The following is a 19962-nucleotide window of genomic DNA, read 5'->3' as shown; positions in this document are numbered from 1 at the left end:
AATGCTACATGCCATATTTTACTATGACCCTTTCCACATGACAAACAACACGCTCTCGCGTTTATAATATGACTAGCGACTCGCCAATTGCTCGGGGTTCCCACACTGATGGAGGTCTTATAAAACTCTTACATATTTTATTTACTAAATATCAAGAATTTCTTTCGGAAGAAATTTTTGAAATAATAGAGAAAAGTGTATTAAAATCCGGAAGCGGAATAACACGTAAATGCAAACATTGACTTTGTTTTATACTATTAGAGATATCAATTAGGACATTTAATGTAGATAGGTACATCTGGATCACTTCTATACCAAGCTTTAGATTATAATTACTTTTTTATAGCCAAGTGAATTGGCTATAAAAAAGTAACTACATATAATTTCTAGAAAATTACAGAATTAAATATCTACATACTACATTGTAGTTAGAAGTTTACAATTTTTTTACAGCGTAATATAATAAAGCTATGACTTACCAACAGGTAAGTCGTGGTTCGCAAACTTTGATGGCATCTCACTCTATTTTCATGATGGGGTCACGTAATCGGTTTACGATGAAAAGTTAAATCATGATTTTTAGAATTTCACAAACAGTCGAGGTAGGTTTTGCTGAGTAGGTTCCTGAGGCTCACCTATTTTGTAGTGCGGTTAGATAGTAAAGTTCCACAATAAGAGGTGTGACATCTTCCCCAGTGCTCGGGGTACTATAGGATAACGTGTTATTCGTAGTGCTGTTCATGTATATAGGCGACCGTTACCGCTTACATTTAGATTGGCGTCAATTTGTTTTCCATTTCAATAACCTACATAAACAAAATCAACATTTCTTTTTGAATACTATCAGTAACTCTCTAACCTTTTCGACTAACCTCTTGTATTCTGTGGCCGCAGTATTCATAACGTAATCATTATATTTGTTATCAAAGTGGGACGTATAAAACAAAAATAAAAAAGTAACGTGTACGTGTAGTATTCCTACTAAGTTTACTAATGTACTTCTTGTTTCTTTTTACGAGCATCCCACACTTGTGTTCATTTGTGTTCTGTTTCTTTGTAGTCTGCAATCGAATCCCAGTCTTGTATCCTCGTTATTTTAATATGAAAGAATATCCCTCTATTGAGGTCTTGCTTTTTTCTACATGTATCCTGTTCTATAGTATTTTCTAGTTTTTTATCTATTGCAGAAATATTATTATTCATTATTAGTTCCCCGGATTATCCTTCACATGGCACACGCACAAAATCGCATATTTCACACTTTTTCTTTACCAATAATAGATACTACGGTGTGGCATGAGAAATTATATTTATTTAATTATAGCTGGCCTGCTGTTGTTAGTATATCTAACAGTTTATAATTAACAGATCGTGCCTATTGTTTATTATGGTTTTTGTACATATCAATCAAATATTTTTATGTATCTTTACATTAGGATATATATAAAACACTTGCATGTATACGGAGATAGTTGTAAAGGATAAACTTAATAGAAAACTTTTGAAATTAAAGCTTTTTTATCAGAAAACAGTTAAAAAATTAATATTAATTTTAATAGCGGTTCAGTTTGAAGTGTAGTCTATTTAGTCTATTGTATTGCCTGAAGCGTATTCTATCTATGGTTTGGTACTGTATTGCTGTTTGTCCCATTATTTGTGGTCGGCGCAGTGTCATCTTCTTCCACTGATCCCTATCAGCCGTTACATCTGGGTATACTATCTTTTTATGATCATCTTTCACACTGATCATGTTTTCTTTGGTCGTCCTTTTCCTTTAGATACATGTACTTTCATATTAAAAATCTTCTTAAAATTATGGTTCTCACTCTTCCGCATGATCCTTAGCAAAATAATCCTGAGATTTAGACCCTGTATTTGAAGTAATTTAAAAACATTTATTAGAACTAGTAGTCGTAGAAGTTTACACTATTTCGTAGAATAATTAGATAGTTGCATGATTTTTCAAAATTTTAATTACATACCTACTCTATTTATACTAATTGACTATAAAATTAATGTAAATTGTATTATTCCACGCTGACTGATAGACGGTGAGTTCATTTACTTTGACTAATTAAAAATTTAGGCATAATGTTCAATCGTTTATATTTGTAAATAGGTATTTACAAGGAAGATTTTTTAGGGTTGATTATGGAATAGTGCATTTGCCCTCGGTAATCGTAACGTGGGGCACCAGTCGAAGATAAGAAAATGAGGATGATGTCAGGTCAGTTAGTCCACCATGGTAAATCACCAATAACTAACCACGATGGTTTCCAGGCTTATAGGGTTATAGGGATAAAGGTTCACAAAATACCAAAGCAGTAAGAAAATGAGTCGTTTATCGAGTCAGTTTTTACTTAGATTAGATTAGAAAAAAATATTAATACAATATTTATTATATTTCTTACTGAATTTTCGTATTTCAAATTGATACAATGGTGTGATAGCATAAACAACAGACAACCTAGATCTATTGTTGGATAGGTATTTCTAAAAAATGTAATTTAGGAAATGTGTCCAACCTACTTTACTTGTTATACATTAAAAACCTAGGTAATTAAGTAGTATATTTTTGATGCAAAAGCAATAATATCCTCGTACGTAATATGTGACATGTTACATTGTTAAAATGTCACACAATTCCCATACATATTTAATGTAGTTACAGGTGGTATAAGCTCTATACAGTATTTTACTGTAGTGCAGAGGTTACTTAGTTGCATCGTATAAACGATAAAATGAAATTACTCTGTATTAAGTCGTATAGTGTGGCCATTTAAAAAGCACCTTGACATGATGTGAACTGAAAAATCAATAACAAAAGCGCGACGCTAGACTTCTACATATATACTAGTGGAGGCTAGAGTGGAATACATTTCTATTATGATTTGTATTTCTAAGAAATAGAATAGAAATAACGTTTATTCAAAATAAACTTATGAAAAGAAAATATATAAATATTTATTCAAAGACAAATTATTATTGTTCAGAAAATTCTTAATTCATCATTCAAGATTAAAATTAAGAAATTTGGTATTCTGCATAATCTTAATATGATTTATGTTTTATTTATAAAAGACAATATTTATCTAATTTCAGAATGTTATTCTAAACTACATAGACAGTGATTTTTCTTTCGGAAATGAATAGAACTGCCAAATAGTATGCAGAGATCACAGAATATTTAATGTACATGTATTAATAATACATCTTCACTTATATTATTATATAGTTGTATAAGGAAACACAAAGTAAATCCTTCTCACAGTAACCTATTAAACTTGTTTACATCATCTGTTTACGAGGCATCTCATAAAGTACCATTAAATTTTAATGACGATGCAAACACGTTATTTTTGTATAATTTGTGTTTTGGTACTCTGGCGTGATAAATCCTATATGAATATATAATATAGTTAGACAATACACTCTTTATTATTACAGTTAAAAAAAAGAAATGTTACTTGCATAAGTGGATATAAATGTCCTATAAAACAAAATTCTTTTGTCTTAACTTTGATTGAGTTTCTTATGTTATATTTTAAATATTAACTAAACCTGTAAAATAAATATAGCTGTATATTAAAGAGCTTAACTTAACGGCAAGCACATCTTGTACATGCGTCTCTACTTACGAGTACCTATTATCAGACGGGGCGTAAGCTTCCATCCTGTATTTCCGATATAATACATTTAAAATAATTCTGAAAAATCAAAAGTTTTAATACGGAGTACAAACATATGAGCAGTACTACCGACGCCTATAGAAAAAAATATCTACATAATATTCAGTGGTTGGTTTGAATGCTAATCACAGAAATTCCTTGACCAATTTGAAATCGGTTTTCACTATTGCATTGTAACAATGTCTCCACCTAAGTTTTCCAAAGGTTCACGAACAAAAAAACCTATGCAATTGAAATTGTTGTTCAAACAACCATAAATCCAATATGGATCACGAGTCTCCGAGTTAAATAAATAAATACAAAATTGCTCGTTCAAGTATTTGGAATAAATTTCAAATGTTATTTCAGGCGCGTTCCGAAGCATCGGCGAAAAGACGGCGTCCCTTTTCGAACGCAAGAAGAAGGACGCAGAACAGATGGCGCAGGAGAAGGCTGACGATGCGGCGCAAGTGGTCGAAGGTCAGGTGAAGAAAGCTGGGGAGCTGATTGGCGGAGCGTCGCAAGCAGCTGAGGGAGCAGCTAACTCTGGTATGCAACTAGTAAATGTATTTGTTCTAATTAGTTGTAGGTTCGGTATATACACATATATAAGGACAGCCTTGAATGTCGCGTCGTCATCAAACTGTATCTGTCATAAGTTGCCATTTGTGAGGAATAAGGCGTTATGTCTCTATATCACGTAATTTCATTTGCCTGTACATGAACAGCATTACAGACGTTTTCACTAGATGTCCATGATATCGCTCATCGCGCATCTATCTACCTAATGATAGAAAGAAGCCTTGTTTGGTATTTAATTACAATTAAATGTACGGTTTTGTAAGCAAGGAAAATTACTTTCTTAACTCCTAAGATGCAGTTTAGACCTAAATTGAAAATTTAGATTCTTTTCTTTACTTTGTAATTTGCTTTTGTTATCACAAAGGATAAGCAAAGTATTGTGTCGTATCCGTGTGAGTGAATGTTTACCTAATATTAAAAAAATCTATCGTACCATATCATCAGCACGAAATATTAGTAATCTGTGCTATTACTTTGATTTCTACTTGACTTTTCAGCCTTTTTTTTCTTTTTGCCAAGCTAGCTTTAGCGAAGATATTTCAAGAAATTGGCTTATAATATTAGAGATTCACAAACAAAGTCTATCTTTTCATGACAATATACATATAATTCTCATTTTAATGATTATATTATTTGGTTGAACAGCTGCCAATGCCAAGAACTCTGCTATTGATGCTCTCGACAAGGAGCTGTCGAAGGTATCCTTAGCAGCAGGTGAAGCCAAGGATGCAGCCAACAGAGCCGTCGCTGATGGCAAGAAGGTCGTCGACACTACTAGAGGTTAGTAATATTTTAAGAAACATCCAAGATTTGGTTCTTTTCTTGATCAGCGTATTATCTTGGTTATACAACAAGGCAGTGACGGAAGATCCAACAAAGCCTTCAACATGCCAACACTATTTTAGTTCCTTATTAATTTAATTGATTCCGTTATTTTTTTTTTGTTATTTTCTTAATCGTTTTTTTAGTTGTCATGCATTTAAATATATCAAGTTTTATTTTATTATTGTTTTACCTTTTTATTTTAATATTTTTATTTTATAATTTTGTTTCAATTAGATACAATCGCAACAACGGTAGACAACACAAAGAAGGCAGCAGAGTCGGCAGTGAACACTGCAAAAGGTGAGTATTGACAACACGAAATCCGAATCTCTGCACATATGTATTACTAAGTTGATTTGCACAATTTGTAGATACTGTCAGTAGCACATTTGACAATACAGCGAGTGCCGCCCAATCTGCGGTCGATACAGGCCGGAGTTACGTCGACAGCGCAAAAGGTAAATGTACCAGCATGTTTTGACCTGACGCCTACTAACATCTTTCACAATAAGCGTCCTACGCGACTGGCACAATCTAGCTTTCCTTTCAAACTCTCGATGTGTAAAATTATTCGTATTTGATATTTTTTTCTATAATTATTTGCTTATTTTCGTAGATAAATTTCACGGCACAGTTGAAAGTACAAAAACAGCCGCCCAATCGGCTTATGATGCTGGATTGGGGTACGCCAGTAGTGCTAAAGGCAAGTTTTAATTCTATATATGTATACATTTCGATTAGTTTCAGTAGAGAATAGTTCGTACAGGTCGCGAATACCTACTAAATTGTAGAAAATTGATGCAAATCAGGGTCAATTATTAAAGTATCGACACTTATAGTAGGACTCCTCTTCCACTTAATTTTTTGGTCTGGTTGACAAATAAACATTTGTTCTGATACAGTCTCAAACTAAAACATATAGTCTTTGCTCAGAGCAATTCGCAAGCAAATACACAAAGTTTCATATGAGAAACAATATAGAAGTATCCATTTTTGAACCTATTTTTATTAAAAGTAAATACGCGAAAATAAATTATCGTTTAGGACGTTTACTGTTTTTTGTTTTGAAGTGTATATAATCATATATTTTAACGTACATTCCTCTATAAACCGATTTATAAAATAGAAAAAAAACATTGATAATCCCTATGTATGTCTATATCTACATGTTAAAGATTAAATTATTAAATACTATAGATATCTGATAAATCATCTATTGATTACGTGAGTATTTACCTAGCACGGATTTTGGGTTTAAAATACCAAAGAAAATTCTAAATCTGTATTAATATTGTAAAGTGGATAGATGTGTCTGTTTATAAATGACCTCCAAATCTACTAGACCAAGATCAAAAATTCTTTCATATTCCACATTTTTCTAGAGTAACTATAGCGCTATATTATTTTTTATATTTGGATCTGTATTACAATTTAATATTGTAATTAAAGGTGTTAATAAATTAACAATCGCATACGCTGCGGAAATGTCCGCCCGAGCGAAGCCCGGACGTGAAGTTATGATATATGTAGGAACATAATTAATATATTTATACTTTTTGAATATCGTATTATTAATTTTGTAGATACTGTTACCAGCACAATTCAAAGTAATGTAGATAATACACAAAAAGTTGCAAAAACGACAGCTGATGCCGGCATTGGATATGCCGCTGCAGCCAGAGGTATTAAGTGTTGTGTGTTCATACTGAATATTTTTTATTCTATACCGCTATATATTTCTAATATAAGCTTTAATTGTAGTCCTAATATTACTTAGTTTTTATGTTTTATGTTGAGTATTGTGACGTTCCTTTGTGTTCTAACTAAATATTACATAATTCCAACTAATCAACTATTTGCGAGTAGATTCAGCTCAGAGCTCCTTTCATACAGCAATGGATACTGCATACTCAGCCTTTGACATCGGCAAATCTTATTTAGATAGCGCTAAAGGTAGGCGTTTTGTTTGCTGCTAAATTTATTTACATTACTATTTTAGACTGCTTTTTAAATCCCTAATGACCACAACGTCATTTCCTTATAAAAGTAATGCACTTAAGTTAAAAATAAATGTGCCATTTAATTTGCTTTTTCTTTTATAATTAAAGCAATTACAAAATTATGATTTTCAAGTTTTCTTTTTCGTTATTTCGTAGATACGGTAGCAAACACTGTAGATAGTACAAAGAAAGCTGCTCTAAGCACTATCGAAACAGGCAAATCGTACGTCGATTCAGCCAAAGGTAAATAGAAATGAGTGTGTTTGTGATGTCTGTTTTCACTGTTATGTTATTCACATATCGTTTTGTTTGTAGATTCCGTACAAAGTACATTTCAAAGCACTGTAGATAATACTAAAAATGCAGCTCAGTCAGCTGCCGATACAGGAAAGAGTTATGTTGACTCAGCTAAAGGTAACGTAACATGCTTCTTCACTCGATCTCAGTTCTTCATATCATGATGAATGTAAACATGTTGTATATACTTCGTTGTGTTGTAATTTATTATCACCATCATCACCTCTTCCCTGTAAATTTAAAACTTATTACACGATTGTTTGCAATTACGTATGTAGTAAGATTATATTATTTATGAGGTCGTGGAATTATATTTACATCATTCCAAGAAAGTTGTTTTTGCAAACACACTCAGGAATATTACATATTTAATCCACAAAAAGACGGTAGATGTACACGCGGTACAAAGAAGTAAATAAGTATTTGAGCCTCTGCACATATACTAGTTCAGATTTGTGATTCAGGAGAGAGTGAGAGAGCTCTTAAATTATTACCTTGTTAGATCCCAATGATATGTCATCATCACTATCATGCAACATTATCATAATACCACCTGCGTGCTTTTTATTTTCTTACGTTAATACTCGTTCAAGTAATTTTAACTAGAAATAAAGTGATTCTTGTAGTTTCCAGCTGTGACCGATTCAATTACAATCCATACATATTTTGTTGCTTGTCTTACTGTTGTGTTCAATGTTTTATGTTCACTGGCATGTGTATTCGTAGATACTGTGTCGAATAGTGTGCACGCCGCTTTAGATGTTACTAAACATGTCGCAACGTCTGCTATAGAGAAAGGGTCTTCGTTTATTGAAAACACTAGAGGTACTATCCTTTGATATATTTTCATCAAAATACAGACTTTATTGTTGACATTACCATGCTTCAATTAGCATTAACAGCTTTTTGTAAAAGTGATCCGTAGAGATATAGATTACCTAATTATGCGATTATCGTTATGAAAGTAGGTGTATGTAAAATTAAGAACTATATTCTCTTTGCAACCCGTAAGGGACCGATAGATAAATATTACGATGATTACTTGTATACATACCTATTGTGTGTTTATTATTAAACCTAATGCCTATTTCCAAATGAAGTAAAATTGACTAATCTGGTTTTTGAGTGAGTTAAAACTAAATAATTGTAGATGTTCAATTTTACTACACTTATAAATTTATGTCATAAAGAGTAAAATGCAATTAGAAAGGATAGAATTTACAATGTATTTAATTTTGAACTAAAGCAAATCCGATCGTCCTTGACATGAAGTTGGATGAGTGGATCACGGTTCAATCCTCAGATCGAGACAGAGGGTATGTGTAACACTCCAAATATAGTGGGTATAATTATTTGACTCGCGTGTTGATTTATTGCACTGTAGAAATTTTCAATATTTTTAATATCTCAATTTTAAATTTATGAATTGCATTATATATTAATAGCTATATTTATCATCATTGTAGATTCTGTGGCAAACACAGTTCAAAGCACTGTAGATACAACTAAAAATGTTGCTGCATCCGCTATAGAAAAGGGCACATCACTTGTAGGCACAGCTAAAGGTATAATTTTAATCAATTTATACTTGTTTTATTATTTTTTGCAATAATAAAAGTTTTTATAAATTTGTATTGTTTTCACATTGTAGACACTGTCGCTAGCACAGTACAAAGCACTGTAGATACAAGTAAAAATATCGCTACCACCGCTGCCCAAAAAGGCACGTCTCTTGTAGACACCGCTAGAGGTATATATTACATTTTATGTATTTAGTTCGTTATAATTTGTCTTGCATTTTTTTGCATATTTTTATTATTTTGTTTTGTAGATACACTATCAAATACTATTCAAAGTACTGTAGACACTACTAGAAATGTTGCCGCATCAGCTTATGATAAAGGTGCCTCGCTAGTGGGAACAGCCAAAGGTATATATTTTCTGGGGTTATCAATACATGATTGCATGATTTTGATTTCCTAGTACTTGATAGCAGATTTAATATACCTTTATTGAAATCGTTCTGTATACAATTATTAGTTTATAAGTCCTGTATGAAGCTATAAATTGTATACAGAACAATTCAGTATTTATTTAAATTTATTATATGAACATTATTTTTGCACTTTGTAGATACAATAACGGGCACTGTAGATGATACAAAAAATGTAGCTACATCGGAAATTGATAAAGGCACGTCGTATATAGGAACTGCTAGAGGTATTTTATTTTAAATGTAGATATTACGTTTATATATAAATTTGAAGCCAAACATTAATTTCATTGTTATTATATTCGTTATAGATACTGTAGCAAACACATTTCAAAGTACTTTAGATACAACCAAAAATGCCGCTACGTCTGCTTATGAGAAAGGCGCGTCACTTGTAGGAACGGCTAAAGGTATTATTTACATACAGTATTTATATATTTATTTCGATATTCATATATTGACCGAAAACAAATATATAACTTTTACACTTTGTAGATTCAGTAACAGGCAGTGCAGATGCAACCAAAAATGTAGTTACTTCCGGTGTTGATAAGGGTACATCGTATTTAGGAACCGCGAAAGGTATTATACTTAAAATAATCATAATTTGTTTATTTGTGTATAATACTGTAAATTGACATTATTATCCATTGTAGATTCCGTAGCGAACACATTTCAAAATACTTTAGATAGTACTAAAAGTGTGGCTGCATCTGCTTACGATAAAGGCGCTTCGCTGGTAGGAGCGGCTAAAGGTATATTATTTTCTGCACAATAATTTTGAGTTTATTATTGTATTGTATTTATTATGCTTATTATACAAATATCATCTTGCACTTTGTAGATACAGTAACGGGCACTGTAGATGATACCAAAAACGTTGTTACGTCGGGTGTTGATAAAAGTTCATCGTATTTAGGAGCTGCTAAAGGTATTCTATCTAAAGAAATCGTGTTTTTTTGTTTGTTTGCCTACATTGTTTATTTTACAATTACTTATTATTTATTGTAGATTCAGTAGCGAACACATTTCAAAGCACTTTAGATAGCACTAAAAGCGTCGCTGCATCTGCTTATGATAAAAGTGCGTCGCTAGTCGGAGCGGCCAAAGGTATATTTTATATTCTGCACTATAATTTACGACACCTCAATTTGATATATTTGGTGTGCTTATTTTACGAGTACGATTTTTTCAATTTGTAGATACAGTAACGGGCACTGTAGATGATACCAAAAATGTTGTTACATCAGGAGTTGATAAGGGTTCATCGTATTTAGGTTCAGCCAGAGGTATTGTATTTGTAGACATCGTAATGTAATTTTATTTGTCTGCATTGGTTAAATTATTTATTAATATTTGTAGATTCTGTTGCGAACACATTTCAAAGCACTTTAGATAGCACTAAGAGTGTCGCTGCATCCGCTTACGATAAAAGTGCTTCGCTGGTAGGAGCGGCCAAAGGTATAATTAAATCTGAATACATTTTTAGGCTCTTTAAATGCATTCCGTTGACTTCATGTGAGAAACATTTTTGCACTTTGTAGATACCGTAACGGGCACTGTAGATGATACCAAAAATGTTGCTACATCAGGAGTTGATAAGAGTACATCTTATTTAGGAGCTGCTAGAGGTATTCTATTAAAAAAAAGTGGTATTTATTTTTATTTTGCATATATTGATTTTGTTTACCATTATTTATTATTTATTGTAGATTCTGTAGCGAATACATTTCAAAGCACTATAGATGGTACTAAGAATGTCGCTGCGTCTGTTTACGATAAAGGTGCTTCGTTAGTAGGAGCGGCCAAAGGTATATTTTTTATATGTCTGTTTAGTTTAAATGCATAATAATTTTGAGATCAAATGAGAATTATTTTTATGCTTTGTAGATACAGTAACGGGCACTGTAGATGATACCAAAAATGTAGTTACATCAGGAGTTGATAAAGGCACATCGTATTTAGGGTCTGCGAGAGGTACAATATCTTTATACATAATTTTACAAAAAATGTCTTAGAACGTTTTATCAAGATCAATTATTATGATTTGTTATGTATTGTAGATACTGTTACGAGCACAGTTCTAAATACAGTAGATGCCACTAAAAATGTAGCCGTATCAGCTTATGAAAAAGGCAGTTCTGCTGTAGGAAGTGCTAAAGGTATTTTTCTTTTATTTAGTTGAGTTATGTTATTTCATTCTCCTTATTTTTGTTTATTTAATTTGATTTACTGATGTCGCATAAAGTGCTGTAGATATCATATAACAATTTTTTAAAAGATTAAAAGTATTTATATTATTAGATTTTATTTTGGTTATGTTTATTTTAGATTCCGTAACAGGCACGGTACAAAGTACTGTAGATGCCACAAAAAATGCCGCAGCCTCTGCCATAGATAAAGGCAGCTCTTTAGTAGGAGCTGCTAGAGGTAAAAATTGATTTTCGTTCGTGTATTTTAATTAACAATTGTTTTTGTTATTTTCATCATTTTAATACCCTTAATTCAATAGTAATAGTTATTCAAATCATAATTGTTTTAGATGTTAAAGAAAAAAAGTGATTACACTACTTTTTCTTTGTTGATGTTATAAATGTAATTAATTACGAACAATTAATTTTCCATCAATATAGATACAGTGGCTAATACAGTTCAAACTTCAGTTGACACTACTAAAAACGTAGCAGCTTCAGTTATTGACAAAGGCACATCATTAATAGGCACCGCTAAAGGTATCATATATATATCATTAATAATTTTGTGATTTCTCATTCACGTCATTTCAAAGGCGTGTTTATTTAATGTAAAAATATAGATTACGTGCTAAATGAGTGTAATTTTGCATCAGCTTATTAGACTACCATCGTTGTATACGTAACATTTGTTAACACTTGTAGATACAGTAGCAAGCAGTGTAAAGAATACTATAGATACAACTAAAAGTGTCGCTGGGGCCGTTGTCGATAAAAGTGCCTCTCTAGTTGGAACAGCGAAAGGTATCGATATAGTCGGACATTAAACCCAAGCTTTACATTAACAACATATATTAACACCGTATTACATTATAAATTAATAGTTTATACAAAAATCATTACAACAACTCTAACAATTTTAATAAATTTTATGACTAAATAATATTTAATTGATCGCTTTTTGTACATAGAACATATATTAAGTAATCTATTATTGGGGGACTTTATCAACCTAAAATAATGACTGTTAGATTTTTTCTGTGCGTTTCTGAAAAGGCACAAAAAAATCTAAATATCTTTCTGCGAAACGATTTAACCGATATGGGAGCGGTTTTCAATTTGCAAAAAGAAGATTAGATGGGTAGGAAGTCACGGGCTCAGCTAGCTGTATATTACAAGGAATTATGTTATTATGACGTTTGCCAACAAAACTCATCTATTTCATGTAAATTTAAACGTACACGAAATAAAATTAGACTGTCCTACAGGTTGTTCTTATATTGCTTTGAGAATGTGTTAAATATAAATAATAACCGTTGTTTACATGAGAATGAATGTATATATTTAATACAGGGAACAGGCATGCGAATGTAAATATTGTACATTTTTATTATTACTATTGACTTGTTACTAGACATATGCTTGTTTTTTTGGGTGCATGCTGTTACTCTGTTTTATTTCCTTTCTTTACTTTTCTTTTAATGTTATTTAACTTGATTTCTCTTAGACACAATAACAAGCACATTTTCTAACACACCAGACGAACCCGAAGAAGAGACTGGTGGAGTTCTCCAAACAGCTAAAGGTATAGTAGTAGATCTCTATTAATATATATTAATCTATGCTCATCTTTATTGGAATTATGTTTTCTTAAATTTCCTTTTACTTCACCATTTCAAACTCTATTCAAACGGCATAAATATTAAGTTATGGACAACATAAAAGGTACGTAGACAACAACTCCCGATATTTAGATTTGTGTTAATGTTAAATTAATTTTTAGATAAAATTCAAACTACAACTAAGTCCGCAAGTGACTCGACTAAAGCCGCCACGGATGTGTGTAAGAAGATAGGTGGCAAATCTGCCGGTACATTAGAATAAATAAATTGCTAATTGTTCACAGCTTGGAGAAATTATTTGGAGACATAACCACTAAATGCTGTTTATCTCTGATTACTTACGTCCGCGATCCCCTTACAGTTATAATTATTGTTTGAGGAAACTCATTTCCAACAAATGAACCAAATACATATATCAAAAAAATTATAGAAAAACAAAAGAAATAAATATAATGTAAAATGAAACAATATTTCAAATTTGAACTGAGTCAGTATCTTACCATAACAAATTTTTGTACAGAAATATGTTTTCTAAACATATATACTGAGACTCCAGATTTTCATCTAAGGAAATAAATGAAATTGTCTGTTTGTAATTTCAAATTGACAGCTTTTCACTAAATGCACATAAAATAGTACCGTAAATACTATACACTACATACATCTAAATACTGCTTCTTTGACAGGTAGGTGATATGAGAGTTCCGACCCCAAATAAATGGGATAAGGAAGAAGCAGATGATGATGATGATGATGATGAGAGTTTCTTATATCCTGTATTGTAAATTGTAAGGGGTTCGCGACACTAAGACTGAAATAACTTCTGAAAGAATGCGTTGTTGTTTTTTATTGACTCTAATCAAATATACGCTTTTAATATCACAACCCAAGTTTTCCAATGTCAGTTAAATTTGTTGACAACGGTAAAACAGCTAAGTGCACTGCTGGATTCGAACCGAATTAACTGAACGTTGGATTTGATGTTGTGGCTCTAACAATGATGATTATCAGTGCCGTCTCTACTTCAAACCTGAGTATGCCGGTTAATTAAAGAAATCCTTAAATTGATATTATCTAAACAATTGAATACTTATAGTATTAGTATAAATGCAATATAGAATATTTATATTATTTGAAAAGTTTTACAATTAATTCCACTTTATTATATTTATAAATGTATCGACCGATGTATCATCAAGCATATTTTGATGACGATATACGATGGCGTATTGAAATCGGTCGCGTAAGTATAATATCTAATTATTTTTAATAATATACTATAACCAGCATATCTAATGATTTTTTAATTAATTCTACTCCGTTACGGTTTCTAAACGCATCAACCGATGTATCATCGTCAGGTATACTTTGACGGTGATATATGATGACGTATTAAAATTGGCCGTTAAATTGTAATAAAACAAATGAAGTCGAAATAAGTATATCTAATAAACTAATAATATAATATAGTATACTTAATGAAATTCCATTCAGAAGTTAGATACCTGTAACTTCTAGCTCCGTTATAACAGACAGGTCATTGATTACTTACCAGGGAAACAATCCAGTTTTTGTTTATATTACGGTATAATATTAATTAAATTTAACCTCCTTTTCCGTTTACGGGAATAGACAAACTTGATTAACTAGAGACGGCTCTGATAATTCTAGGTCTAGAAATCTGGACAAGCCATGCTGATATATGGTGATATTTCACTAAATACATTATGACAATACTGAATAATGTTCTCGTTTTATAGATACTATCAACACAACAGTAGACTCGACAAAGAAGGCGGCAGAAGACGCCAAGGAGAGGGCCAGGGCTGCTGCTGAGGCTGCCAGAGATGAAGCCAAGAGGGTGGCCAGTAAGTATACTAAAAATATACGTATAGGAATAACCAAAATGTCAATTATTATTCTCCCGCCAAGCAGATTGCTTTGTAAACTGTGTTTTGTTTTTACAGGGAATTATTTTTTTATAACATGAAGGTAGAATCGGGTTGGTAAAGACCAACTTCCATTCAGCTATAATAATACATCTATCCGGCGGTAACGTAGATTAAGTAATTCAAATAGTTAAATAAAAAAAATGTGTCACAGATGCTGCGGTGGAAGAATCCAAGAAAGCGGCAGAAAAGGCGGCCTCAGACGCCAGCAATGCTGTCCACAGCACGATCGACAACACCTTCAAGAGGGTCGAGAATGCCGCCGATGAGGGACTTAAGAATGCCGGTAATGTGGTAGACTCCAAGATCAAGGATACCGACAAATACCTCAGCGAGAAAAGAGACACAGTATGTAAAATATGAATTTACCTATATTATTTTGTTGGAAAGATTGCATATGATTTTAGTACAATATTGGAAATTCGTGATCGACAGACGATGTTTTACGTGTTTAAATATTTAATTTTAGTATATCGTACAGAGCAACAAAGTACATATGAAAATGGCTGAGTTAAATGTGTTACATTTTCGTAGGCACAATCAAGTGCGCGAACATCTTATATACATACATTATATCTTTTATATATTTTTATACATTATACATTACAGCATACATTAAATAGAATATTCATATATTTGGAACTAGGCTTTAAAATTAAATCATTGTAATTGATGATTTCACAAAATTGAAATTTTATAAAGGATTATACTCGTATTAATTCTCTCTAAAGATTTCTCCATTCCCATAATGATTAGGGATTTACATAATAACACCTACGTGGTATATAACTTGCAATGCGTCTAATTAGTGCTATCATATATATGCAAACTGATGTTATTGTGTTATCATATATGTTGTCATATATGAAAACATATCTAAACTGTACATATGTATTCAGTTTGCGATCAGTCGCCTAGTACCCATAACAACTAACACTAAATCGCATATTGTACGGGGTTAATTTAAGATTATGTTTTTTGTATGTTCTGTATGGTTTTTATGTATATGATCTATTTAAAAAAGTTTGGAGTATTTCTGCTGTTTAGTACCCATATTTTTTCAGTTGTCTGCAGAGTTTAACACAATACTCTCTTTATTTCCAGTTGGTATCAAACCTGTCTTCAGCAGCGCATGATGGCGCAGAAAACGCCTCGGGACTCCTTAGCAAAGGGTTATCTGCTTTCCCCAAGTAGAGAGCCGTTGCCGGTGTCTGCACATTGAATTTCTCTTATTGTGGAAGCGAACAGTATGGCCACCATACGAATAATCAGATCAATTTATTATTAAAATAAATATTTATGTATCTGTATTTCGTATTTATGAACCACGAAATATTGTATTATGCTAGCTGCTACTCGGCATTGCTGTAGGAAAATTTGATTGGTACAAAAATGTAATATAATCACCCATAGACATAGAACACGAGCGCCATATATGGTTATATATAACATTCTCTTTCAACGGGTTGACGGCACATGAAATAAGAACAAACATTTTTATATATATGACAAAACATACTGTTAGTTTTCACAATATGTACATTTTGTTTTAGTCGTCATACGTGTTTTGTTCAAATATTCACTCGCACATTGTTCTCGATTACGGCTACCTTATACTATAATAAAATGTACAATTTTATTATTGCAATAGTTATATTTATTTAGCACCAGTAATTCAGAACATATTTTTGATTAAGCTAATAATGTATGTCACAAATTTTGGAAATTCAAATTATTTAGTTTGTAATTATAATTTGTCATTAAATGTATAGTAGATATAACGTTAAGATAATTATGTGTTGATTTTTTGCATTTTAAAGCATTTCTGGGGTACAAATGTTTTATTTTGTTTTATCTACAACATAAATTCTAATACGAATTTATAAGCACACATTGTACTCGAGAAAAGGGTGACCCTAATATATATGCAAAGGCTTAGCTTAAACCGTCCACTAATGGCCTTTTTTTATAAATTTTATTCGTACAAAGTTCAATATTCTCTGTTCCTAATAAATTAGTACAAGTTAAATGTATCATATTCATATATAAAGACGAAAATGTGATACCACATAAACAAATAAATGTTGTAAAATCTGTTATACGTACACGCTTGTAACTGCTTAGCAGGATTGTGTAGTATTTTTGAAAAATAAAGTCGTAAAAATATTATTTAATAAATGAAATGCTTATTTTTGAAAATATTAATTTTATTCAAAATGTGCTTGTCCTATGTAAATTGTTATATTTACAGAATTTTAAAAAGCAATTATATTATTATATTCTAAATGTATTTTTTTTAAGTGGTTCAAATTATTTTAAGCTACAGAAAACAACTCATAATTTTTGTAGTGATAAATTTAATCTCTATATGTGTTACATGTTTAATAAATGCATTGCGCCACACATTTCGTTTTATTTTTTATTTAAATGCAGTTAATTTAAGTATAACTTTGATGTATGCATGTACTAACTGTACACTCTGATACCAGTGAAAGATGATAAAATGAATATGAGGTCAGGTCGGTTAGCACATTGTAATAAATTGTAATTTAACATTGTAATAAAAGGGACGGTAACCATATATACATTTTTATAAGATATTTGTGATAACATGCTGTGTTAAAGTTGCATATTAACATTGCTCACATTATTTTAATACACAAATACAATAATGAGTATATATACAATAAAGTAATACTACCTATTATATGTAAATGATGTAAAATAATACTTATTTATTACATAGAGTTATTAGTTACATAGAGTGCACTTATAAATTTCGTATTACTTCATTATGAATTATGTATTAACTACATGGGCACCGTAATGAACTACGACAATAACTATGGCATGACTTCTTTACTTATTGTTCTAATGCAGCATTGTCCTGAAGAAGTTTTTCTTTTGAAAGTCGTTTAAATTTCGCGGTTTTATAGTCATTTTATCGATTCAATACAAAATATGGTCTGAGTTGCTATATCTAATGTGAATTTTCTACTATTCACTGAGCAAGAAACCACTACGTTTACCTCTATATTTAATGGATGAATTGCAACAACAAAACGTTACATGGAAAACTTTCGGTAAAATAATATGTCCAATATTTTATAATCTGAAACTACGACTGACAGCAATGTTAAAGGCATGACAGTTGCAAAATGACGACCACGGTAAGAGACTGAATGATTACTGACATAGGCAGTCAGTTTTCAAAAATTCATTTATCAGGAAAGCCACGGAATATAAGGATACTTAAAAATTAATATTTATAAATAATTATTTATGCGAATCAATTAAAATGTCTGCTTTAGTTAAAAGTAGTTTTTCTTTTCTAAAGACATCTATTTACTCTATACCTGTTCGTGCTATATCTACCACAAATAAACTTAATTTAAAAGAAAGTAAGTTGAAATTTATGTATAACTTTTATCTAACCTATATAAATTGTTGGCCAGTTAATTTTTATTTACAATTAAGTTTAGAATTAGCTGGCAATTTAATTAATAATTGTTTTAGTACGGGAACAAACTGTTGGATCTACTGTAATAATAGAAGGCGTGCAAGTGCCATCTCCTCGTCAGGATTACTTAATACGAGCTGACAAATTGATCCCAACTCCTGAACCTTTAGTAAAGTCTGAGCAACCACCGTGTTATATGTGTGCTCTTGGTTTAGATGTGAAGCATACAGATGTACTAATTCTAAGCCAATTCGTAAGATCCGATGGCTGTATGCTACCGCGACGAATCACGGGTCTCTGCCGCCGACAGCAGAAAAAAGTAGGCAAAATGGTGACCATGGCGCAGAAAGCAGGTTTAATATTATAACTACTACTTTTTCTTTCAGCATTGTACAAAGTCTGTCTCATATTTACTGGCCCTGTTGCAAATCAGCATTGTGTTGTACCTTTGCTATGCTACAGTATATAAATGGAATAAATTTAAATTATAAAGAAGTTCAATTGATCGATCAATGAAATGAAAGGCAAATCAATGAAATTCAATTCAATACTGAACTGGATAGAAGGGAAATATATTAGTTTTTTATTTATACAAGAATTAAAAAAAAATGTGGTTAAAATGTCCTAAATGAATAAATGATATTTGATTTGATTTTAATTTGAAATTGAAAAGATTGAGGGTCAAAAGTAACAACATCAAGTTTTTGATAACATTGACTTTTGAATACTAATCTTACACTGCAAAATAGAAACAAAATAAAAATTGGGATGTTACAACAGATGGTCAGTGGGTATTAAACAAATAAAACTCATGAAATATTCAAATTGAATGTTTTCTGACATTGATATTTTTAATTATTATGGATAGTAATTATTGCAATAAAATTGATTATGCAACCAAGATGTAATAAGAATCAATTTGTAATAAATAAATGTTTGTTAATTTCAGGCCTCATGATAAATATGACTCCAAAGAATTGTGCAAAAGATCCAAAAAAGAGACGAGATCATAAAAAGTTCAACACATACTTTGATGAAAGCACAATATTCCTGAAGAGGATTCCTAAGCCCTGGGAGAAATTTAGGCGATAATTTTATTGTATAGTATAATTTTAGAGGTATTGAATTAAATATTATAAATTAGTGTTTATATTATTTTTTTAGTTTCATATAGTGTACGAAACGAATAGTGTAACTAATAGTATAATTTCATATAGTGTACATAATCAATACAAAGGAGAATATTCATAGATGGGAAAAATCATCAATGATAGGTTAAAGTGGTAAGTAGTAGTAGTAGTGATAAATCCAATCATACAGTCTTAACACTATTGATAAAATCTTATAACCAATGAAACTTTTATAAATATAAAA

At 31.3% G+C, this 19962-nt stretch overlaps 2 protein-coding genes across 25 annotated transcripts in view; both read left to right on the top strand.

Annotated features, from left to right (window-relative positions):
* The window catches only part of LOC131846687 (perilipin-4), a 30826-nt gene extending 14248 nt beyond the window's left edge, over positions 1 to 16578 (top strand). The window contains exons 2-34 of one of the 24 annotated variants that reach the window (XM_059196030.1): positions 4038 to 4217; positions 4896 to 5030; positions 5310 to 5375; positions 5447 to 5533; positions 5692 to 5778; positions 6659 to 6757; positions 6969 to 7028; positions 7232 to 7318; positions 7391 to 7489; positions 8099 to 8197; positions 8839 to 8937; positions 9024 to 9122; positions 9204 to 9302; positions 9506 to 9592; positions 9677 to 9775; positions 9861 to 9947; positions 10022 to 10120; positions 10210 to 10296; positions 10377 to 10475; positions 10568 to 10654; positions 10728 to 10826; positions 10910 to 10996; positions 11078 to 11176; positions 11256 to 11342; positions 11429 to 11527; positions 11697 to 11795; positions 11999 to 12097; positions 12263 to 12361; positions 13065 to 13142; positions 13341 to 13427; positions 14940 to 15047; positions 15283 to 15476; positions 16233 to 16578. In XM_059196030.1, the coding sequence (XP_059052013.1) occupies positions 4038 to 4217; positions 4896 to 5030; positions 5310 to 5375; positions 5447 to 5533; positions 5692 to 5778; positions 6659 to 6757; positions 6969 to 7028; positions 7232 to 7318; positions 7391 to 7489; positions 8099 to 8197; positions 8839 to 8937; positions 9024 to 9122; positions 9204 to 9302; positions 9506 to 9592; positions 9677 to 9775; positions 9861 to 9947; positions 10022 to 10120; positions 10210 to 10296; positions 10377 to 10475; positions 10568 to 10654; positions 10728 to 10826; positions 10910 to 10996; positions 11078 to 11176; positions 11256 to 11342; positions 11429 to 11527; positions 11697 to 11795; positions 11999 to 12097; positions 12263 to 12361; positions 13065 to 13142; positions 13341 to 13427; positions 14940 to 15047; positions 15283 to 15476; positions 16233 to 16322 (3266 nt within the window). In that variant the 3' untranslated portion in view covers positions 16323 to 16578. Of the gene's footprint in view, positions 1 to 4037; positions 4218 to 4895; positions 5031 to 5309; positions 5376 to 5446; positions 5534 to 5691; positions 5779 to 6658; positions 6758 to 6941; positions 7029 to 7231; positions 7319 to 7390; positions 7490 to 8098; positions 8198 to 8838; positions 8938 to 9023; positions 9123 to 9203; positions 9303 to 9505; positions 9593 to 9676; positions 9776 to 9860; positions 9948 to 10021; positions 10121 to 10209; positions 10297 to 10376; positions 10476 to 10567; positions 10655 to 10727; positions 10827 to 10909; positions 10997 to 11077; positions 11177 to 11255; positions 11343 to 11428; positions 11528 to 11696; positions 11796 to 11998; positions 12098 to 12262; positions 12362 to 13064; positions 13143 to 13340; positions 13428 to 14939; positions 15048 to 15282; positions 15477 to 16232 lie in introns of all 24 variants that reach the window. The other 23 variants (XM_059196031.1, XM_059196029.1, XM_059196033.1 and 20 more) reach the window with 23 other exon arrangements.
* A 1761-nt stretch (positions 16579 to 18339) lies between these two features.
* Positions 18340 to 19876, top strand: LOC131846810 (large ribosomal subunit protein mL66). The gene is made up of 3 exons (XM_059196217.1): positions 18340 to 18529; positions 18645 to 18941; positions 19538 to 19876. The coding sequence occupies exons 1-3, from the start codon at positions 18427 to 18429 to the stop codon at positions 19678 to 19680; spliced, it is 543 nt and encodes a 180-aa protein (XP_059052200.1). The 5' UTR covers positions 18340 to 18426; the 3' UTR covers positions 19681 to 19876.
* The last annotated feature ends 86 nt before the right edge of the window (positions 19877 to 19962 follow it).

This window comes from Achroia grisella, unplaced genomic scaffold, assembly GCF_030625045.1.
Source record: "Achroia grisella isolate CSIRO2021 unplaced genomic scaffold, CSIRO_AGI_Agris_v1 utg512, whole genome shotgun sequence".
Classification (NCBI taxonomy): domain Eukaryota; kingdom Metazoa; phylum Arthropoda; class Insecta; order Lepidoptera; family Pyralidae; genus Achroia; species Achroia grisella.
The sequence above is the reverse complement of the archived record's forward strand: the minus strand, read 5'-3'. Positions and strand labels throughout refer to the sequence as shown.

Bases quoted from the DNA above. Each gene is read 5' to 3' on its own strand.
- LOC131846810 (XM_059196217.1), top strand. From the start codon at position 18,427: ATGTCTGCTTTAGTTAAAAGTAGTTTTTCTTTTCTAAAGACATCTATT. The intron at 18,530-18,644 runs GTAAGTTGAAAT...TAATTGTTTTAG, and splicing joins TAAACTTAATTTAAAAGAAA to TACGGGAACAAACTGTTGGA. The intron at 18,942-19,537 runs GTTTAATATTAT...TGTTAATTTCAG, and splicing joins GACCATGGCGCAGAAAGCAG to GCCTCATGATAAATATGACT.